We start from the raw sequence: 7,500 nt of genomic DNA, 5'->3' as shown, positions 1-7,500 counted from the left end.
TTATAAAGAACGACATTTGATATAGTCAGATGATAAAAGCAAAACAAAGAAGTGAATATTCTCTAGCAACTGTATATAATCTACAAGGGAAACTCATCCACAGACAGACCCATGAGAGAGATGGGGGGAGGGGGGAGGGGAGAGAGGGAGGGAAGAGAGAGAGAGGGAGAGGGAGTTAAAGCCTGGAAATAAAGTTTTGCTTTTTTATATATATAAAACAACAAGGAATGAATGTGCTCCCAACCTTGGTGTACTACAGATCCATTTTATAAATATTTAACATTCTATAGGACTGATTCATATATTCTCACACAACTCTGTGGCGAAGCTGACCCATGCTGCCGACATTCTACATATCACTGAGACAGGGAGGTGAAATTTTCCTGCTTTCAGTCTAATTGTCTTTGACAATTGCAGTGCCTAGTGCTACACTGCTTGTGTTGTATTTAAAAACAGGGGAAAGAGGAGAGACTTGTTCATTAAAGATGCAGTATCCCTGGTTCACACAAATGCATCTGGCAGGTTCAAAATCGAATGTCAACCAAAGGTCTTAGCAGAGTGTGAGCTTCAGTTCATGTGTCGGTTAGTCACAAGTACAGCTGGTTGTGAATTCTGAAATACTAATAGCTCCATGTTTGCTAATGTGCTTCACAGAAATATTGGCAGATGATCCAACAACTGAAGACTGTATTTTTCGTGAAGAAAAAAAAAACACATAAAACACGGAATTGTAAAGAAGTTGTGTGTATCTCGGCACATCTAAAGAAAGGAAGTAACTGGTTGATTCTGAATAATGTAAAATAATGTGTTTTAAAGTTAAAACAGGTGGTGGTGAGAACAGCACACACACACACACAAACACACGCACTAATTATATTTATATTTATATTTATATATATATATTAGAACTTTACTTTAGTGGCCTCAATAGTTCAACAAACTGTATCCCTTTCACTTTGCAAAATGCAGATCCAATGATTATGATGCCCAATTCTTGCTAAGAAACATGAGAGTTGACTTACATTCTTTCTGCTTGGAGTTGGATACATTTCCAGAGAGATTCTAAATGCTTCTAAAACATGCTTTCCAACCCACCAATATATTTAAATTTATAATGACTATTGGAGGAATTAATTTGGATTTTATTTTGGATGTATTCTTTTGAAAACTGCATAGCCAAGTACTATGCAACCCATGTAAATTGACCTTGCTATTTTACATAGCATAGCCTCTGGATAGCTTTTATCACTTGCCCAGATGGTTGTTTGGCCTATGTATTTTAGTGAAATGGTTTATTTTCTCCTTGATAGGTTTCAAATGCACAAGAAAACATTATACCCGTCTATCTGCATTTGAGTAGAATACAAACTGACTAATAGATAAACATTCTGTGTGAAAGTAAATAGCCTTAAAGTACACTGCCTTCACATTCCATTGATCAGCTCAGTCAGCAAAGTTTTCCATAGTCACTAATGATCTAAATATTTTGGAGAGCAGCTTGCCAGAAGTGTAGAGTATTTCCATTTGTGTCACATATTGGGTCATTATAAACTACCTCTGGAATTTCTATTGATCCTTCTGGTGAAGTAGTTTCTGTCACTTCCTATCGTCCTCCTTGAAATATTATTACAGTTGTGAAGACGAGAATGAGGTGTTGGTAAACAGACCGGTTGAATCTCCTGGCCAGGCAGCCAAGGGATTTGGACTGATTCATTACCTTACCTTTATTAGGAGTCTTCTCAAATTCCTACGAGTTGAAAAGAGGCTGAAGCCTGGTTACTCTGTCGTGCTATCCCGGATTGTACACACTCACTTCTGAGGATGTGCTATCCATTCCCACCTCAAGCCCCCAAATGGATGGTCAGAAAAGAGCTCATTCCTAGGCTAGACTACAGACTAGGTCATAATGCCATGTAGAAGCAAAGAACCACAGGAGAGCACTATCTGCTCAAAGGTCAGCCTCGGCTCTTCCAACAGATCTTCATTTCTTCAAGTTGCCTCATTTCCTAAGAGATTAAATTCTAGAACTCCTGAGGCTAAATGAAAACAACATACAACTTCAGCTTCTGCTAAGTACATGGATTTTTTTGACTACTCAAATCTCAAACTAATTCTTAAGTCATTTAAAGCTAAAGCCAGTATGTATGACTTCAATTTATTGTCAGTTTTATAAATGAGTGTGAAAAACAATACAGTCATATATTTGGCATTAAATCGCATGAACCACCAAAAATGTGGGATGATATTGGATTTTCCAAAGTTGTCTAAGTAAGACTGGGTTTCTGAAACTTGCCAGATGCTTTCAGGTGAACACAGCATGTTGGCGAAAATGAGATGTAATGAATGTGTAAAAGACAGAAAATAGGTCAGCACTGTGCAAAAGTAAACTTGTCAGTGAGGTCAATGTGCACCTACAAGTTAATGTGAATATTAGAATTTCCTTACAATGAGGGATGCACAGGATAGACCCAGAACAGGCCCGTAGCATTTATTCACTTGTGAAAAGCGAGAGACATACTTGAATTTTTTTTTTGTATCCTTAATGAAAGGCACTGCTTTTTAATATGGAATATTCATATTTAACCACGGTTTTAATTGCTATAATACCATAGTAAATTAAATTCTGGTACATTTGCTTATTTTTTACCAACATGAAAAAAGGGCAATAATGATCATGCATCATAAAATTTCAGATATATCATGAAGTCCCTCATTAACTTTCTCCGTGTGTAGTGTTTCAGAGAATCTGACATCATGGATGAGCTCAGTAAAAAATTTTTGAAGAAAAAAAAATAACAGAAAGACCTTTCTTGGGGCTTCTCATGACATTTATTTAAATTTTAAAAAAATGTACATCATTTATTTGAATACATAAAATGCCAGTGCTTTGCAACAGATTTGTTACTGCATCTCTAAACTAAAAAAGGAGAAAAACAAAAACCAAAAAATACATTCAAAACGCTAGGCTGTTCTGCTTATGCACAGGCAGTGGCTCTGGAAAGCTACAGCCTGCACTGTGACTGTTCAGAGGCATTGGAGAACATCAGCCAGCTTTCAATGAGGAGTTGCACATAAAGCATTAAAGGATACAAAGAACAAGTTGGTGGGAAACAGGAGAGGAATGGGAAAGTAAGAAACGCGCTACATAATCCATGGGAGGGGGTGGTGGACTGAGGTGAAAGTAAGCATAAATACTGATGTTTGGGGAGACTAGATTTCTGCAGAAAGATGGAAGAGAACAAAGTAATGTTTGGCAAAGCTATATGTGATGTGTTGTGTCTTCCAATTTTCTATTTTACTTTCTAGGAGAAACAAACAAACAAAAAAGCATTGAGGTAGAAATGAATGCAGGTACACTAGAGCCCAGGTTTCAAAATGAGAAGCAAAATTGCACTGACAAGAGTGGAGTCAAAAAGGAGAGGGGACATCAAGGTTCTTTGAATGGTTGGTTTTATGTGTGTGTGTTTGTGTGTGTGTACGTTTTGGTTGCTATCCTCTGCATTCTATCAAACAGCACGGCAAGCCTATAAACTAGATTAGTGAATAGAATGACACCATTCCCAGCAGTTTAAGAGATATCTTGCAAACTACCACCACCACCCCCATCACTACCACCTGCAGTAAAGGCAGTCATAGCTTTTAGGTACTGTGACTTGTCCTTCAGGGTCCTAACCAGGTCTGTGGCTGACTGTTCCAGACACTAACACAAACTGAATAAGTAGCTTTCCATTAACCAGTGTACCTTTTCAGAACATTTTCACTTAGTTATCAAGGAGCAATGTACTAAGAACTCTTGCAGTTACTGACATAAAGAATTATTCTGCTCTGGTTAATTCCCCGTAATTAGTAAAAGAATTTTTTTAAAAAAATCCTTCCATTTCTACTTTAAATTGTAAATATTCAGTTGTATCACGTTTCAGTATTTTTTTCTGGATACATTCAAAGAAATTTTCCTTGCTATTTTCCAATTGTTGAGGTAAACATACATTTTAATATAAAGTAACATTGAAGCCTAACCTATTACTCTCAGCAGTACATAGTGCTTTCAACACATTCCTTTGAGGTACTGTACAAATCACAATCACTTTCCTGAGTTTTTGCAGACAAGAACATTAAAAGAAATGAACTGCAGAAATTAAGGTCCAGATTACCGTTACCCTGTTTTACCTGTTCTTAGCTTAATACCGCAGAACAGACAGGATTGAGGAATACTGTTGCTCTTAAAATGGCAAAAATCTGGTTTTCTGTCGTAACACAACCGTTCATCTCTTTAGTCCAATAATGTTTGAAGTTAAAGCTCTTTATATTAGCACATGCCACCAATGTAATTGTGAGGCAAACAAAAAATAAAGCACCACTCCAGGCACTTGACAGCAACTAAATCTCGAGAACAGCAGAATGGAATCAACACACGAGGTTCATGTCCTTCTGAAATCAACACACTTGCACCTTGCTCCTTGGTGAGTGTTGTCTAGCGTGAATCGAACTGAGCTTCCACATATGCTTTCTGTGATCTGGGGCTTTCCAATCAGAAGCTCTCATTTGATGTACTTTTCCTCCAAATCTGCCCTGACTCTGAAGATGCAACTTAATCATCGTTTCTCCCCAGTACCCTTTGCAATCGAAACACTACTGGAAAGGGGCTCTATTCCCTATGTAGCAGGTTGTATGTGTGTGCCAACATTCATCTGATTTTTAAGACGTTGTCACTGACTGCAACCAAACATTTTGTTCCATTCAACATACATATCAAGCTCTTTTTGAGATATGCTGGGCTGAATCTTGCAGAAAGCATTTTCAAAGTCTTGATATGTAACGGGCCTCAACTGGCTGGGCAGAATGGCTGAAAGGTCTGTGGCTGGCATGGCATGGAGGGGGCCCACCGCTGCTTCCTGACACAAATGAGCCACGTCTAGTCCAGAAAAGCCTTCTGTGCGCTGGACGAGCAGTGCAAACTCCTTGTCATTGAGACAGTAATTGTGCTGTGAGAGCAGTTGTACTATTATCTGGTGCCTCGCTGTGCTGTCAGGAAGTGGAATTAAAAGTCGTTTCATGAAGTACCTCCGAAGAGATTCATCTATTTCTTCTGGTTTACTGGTGGCACAAATTACTACGATTTGGTCCTCAGCCGAAGTTAGTACAGTGTCCAGCTGCATCAGAAATTCGGTTCTCATCCGACTGACTGGACTGTGTTCCTCACTCACTTGAGAGGAGAGAAGCATGTCAATGTCACTAACAAAAATCACTGAGGGCTGGCGACACCTGGCCACAAGAAATGAGGCATGGATAATTTTCTCTGCTTCTCCTAACCACTTGGCGACTAGTCCAGAACCGGCAATTTTGAAAAATGTGGCCCCCAGCTGACTAGCTATGCACCTGCCCAATAATGTTTTGCCTGTTCCCCGAGGTCCAAATAAAAGGATGCTCCGAGGTAAGGCCGTCAGTCCACTGAACGCATCTGACCTCAGCACTGGCCATAGGACTTCCTCTTTAATGACAGCCTTGACCAGGTCGAGACCAGCGATGTCATTCCAGTCCACTGGAGGTCCTTGGGTGATAATCTCATTGGTTACCAGGTCAATGAGGTGCGTGTCAGTATTCTTCAGTTGTTCGTCCACAGAGTGGTTGGATGAGGTAGCTGCACGGAGTCCAGGGCCTTGCATTGTGTGAGAGAGGAGCTGCCTGTGCTCCTCCCCGTGCTCACTCATTACTGGCGACGTGTACTTCCCAAAGGATTCACTGGATCTGGATCCCAGTGAATTTTTAGCAGTACTGTAGGAAGGAGGGGTCAGAGCCCTATTGGACTGGCTGCTGAATTTCCTTTGCTGTTCAGAGGACATTAGCTGCTTTGTTGGCTTAAATGCTAAGGATGATGTTTCAGCACTTCTGTCAAAGCCATTTCCCCGATTTGTGTTTGAAATGCTGTTGTCGGGCATCCTGTACATAGGACTCTGTGTAGATCTCTGTTGGCCATAGCTGTAATTTCCATAACTGGAGTCCATATCTCCTTGCCCTGCCATATAGAAAGCTTTCCTTTTGAGAGAACTTGCAGAACTGTTTGCCAGAGCCGAGGGTGCAATAGGTGTTAAGCCATGACCTTGATAGGTGTAGCCAGGAACAGTAGTGGGGGGCAGGGGAGTCGGAGCAGGAATTCCTGAAGGCAGGTACGCTGACGGAGGAGGGGGTGCACCTCCAGGGCTGTACCCAGACCCCACAGCAGTCTGAGGAGGATAGCTAGCGGAGGGATAGCTGTAACTGGAGAGGTTAGAAGTCCCATTGTAGCCCGGGACCAGGGCTGGTGGTGGAGGAGGTGGTGGTGGTGGCTGTAGGAGCCCAGAGCTATGCAAAGGTGATGGATGAGGTGAAGGAAGTGCAGGTGCTGGCTGGCTACTGTAAGTAGAATGCAAATAGGAGCCGTTGTATCCCGGGGCATATTCCTGAGTTGGGAGCCCTGCATGAAGACTGGGTACAGTGTGGCTTCCACAGGTACTACTTGAATAGCTAGGTTCAGTCAGGTTGCTGGCCACCCCCGGAGAGCTCCCTATACTTGCGGAGACATCTGCTGGAGGGAGGGCTGAACTGACTCCAGCTTTGCTGGCAGTGATGACATCCGGAACACAGTTCATGGGATAAACGGCTTCGGAATTCAGGGAAGGCTGCCAAGGTTCACTTTCATTTTTCCGACCATTCACTAGTCCCGATGGTGCATCTGAGTAGCTGCTGAGCACGGGTCGGTCCACAGGACCTTCCAGAATGCCGGAATACTTCTCTGCGTATTTCTTGAGGAGGTTGGATGCCGTCAGGGCAGATATGTCATCATTTGCCCAGGCATACTGATAGGTGCGCTGCAGGTGGCCCCTGTAGGCTTCCACTTTGTGGGCAGGAGACCGCGTGGTAGAGGTGATATCAAAGTGCTGTTCTGGCCACTGGGCATGCTCTGGCGTCCACTGCATCTTCAAGCCTACAGATTTGGGGGGAAGGGGAATAACAGTTAATTTACTCACTTATTCATCAGAATCTTAAGCTTTCCTCCTAACTTTTTTGTTACACCTTATCTTCCATCAGTGGCATCCACAGTGTAAGGGATCATGGTAGTGCACGGTATGTATCATGGCCACGATAATACAGACTCTTCAAAATGGACTAAATTTCACCCTGTACAGCATAAAAAGTAAACTGAAGGTGAAAGAAAACTCGGGAGAAGTCCCATTTTCTTCCCATTTTTGAGCAATACGCAAATCTATCTCTGTCAAGCACACCAAGTTAGTTACTATCTGTGCCCAAACACATATATATGTACACACACATTCCTGTCAGATTAGAATTCAATCATGGTTTCTCACAACAAAATATGCAGGGATTTTAAATATCTGGCATGTGATGGTATTAATATGTACACTATAAAGCTATTCTGTCTCTTCACATCACAGTTTCTGTTTTATATTTTAACAATATAAAAATGAGACACAGCTGACAGATCACATCTAGGATACCTCTCTT

General features: G+C 41.5%; 1 protein-coding gene across 7 annotated transcripts in view; it reads right to left on the bottom strand.

The window, feature by feature from the left end:
* The window catches only part of Fign (fidgetin, microtubule severing factor), a 128,571-nt gene that overhangs the window by 3,139 nt on the left and 117,932 nt on the right, over positions 1 to 7,500 (bottom strand). For 4 of the 7 annotated variants that reach the window (XM_033756334.1, XM_033756336.1, XM_033756335.1 and 1 more), the window contains one exon: positions 1 to 6,961. This exon is cut by the window's left edge and continues 1,424 nt beyond it. In XM_033756334.1, coding sequence (XP_033612225.1) covers positions 4,707 to 6,961 — 2,255 coding nt within the window. In that variant the 3' untranslated portion in view covers positions 1 to 4,706. Of the gene's footprint in view, positions 6,962 to 7,493 lie in introns of all 7 variants that reach the window. The other 3 variants (XR_004514411.1, XM_033756333.1, XR_004514412.1) reach the window with 2 other exon arrangements.

This window comes from Fukomys damarensis, unplaced genomic scaffold (genome assembly GCF_012274545.1).
Source record: "Fukomys damarensis isolate Sample0158 unplaced genomic scaffold, DMR_v1.0_HiC HiC_scaffold_26, whole genome shotgun sequence".
Classification (NCBI taxonomy): Eukaryota; Metazoa; Chordata; class Mammalia; order Rodentia; family Bathyergidae; genus Fukomys; species Fukomys damarensis.
The sequence above is the reverse complement of the archived record's forward strand: the minus strand, read 5'-3'. Positions and strand labels throughout refer to the sequence as shown.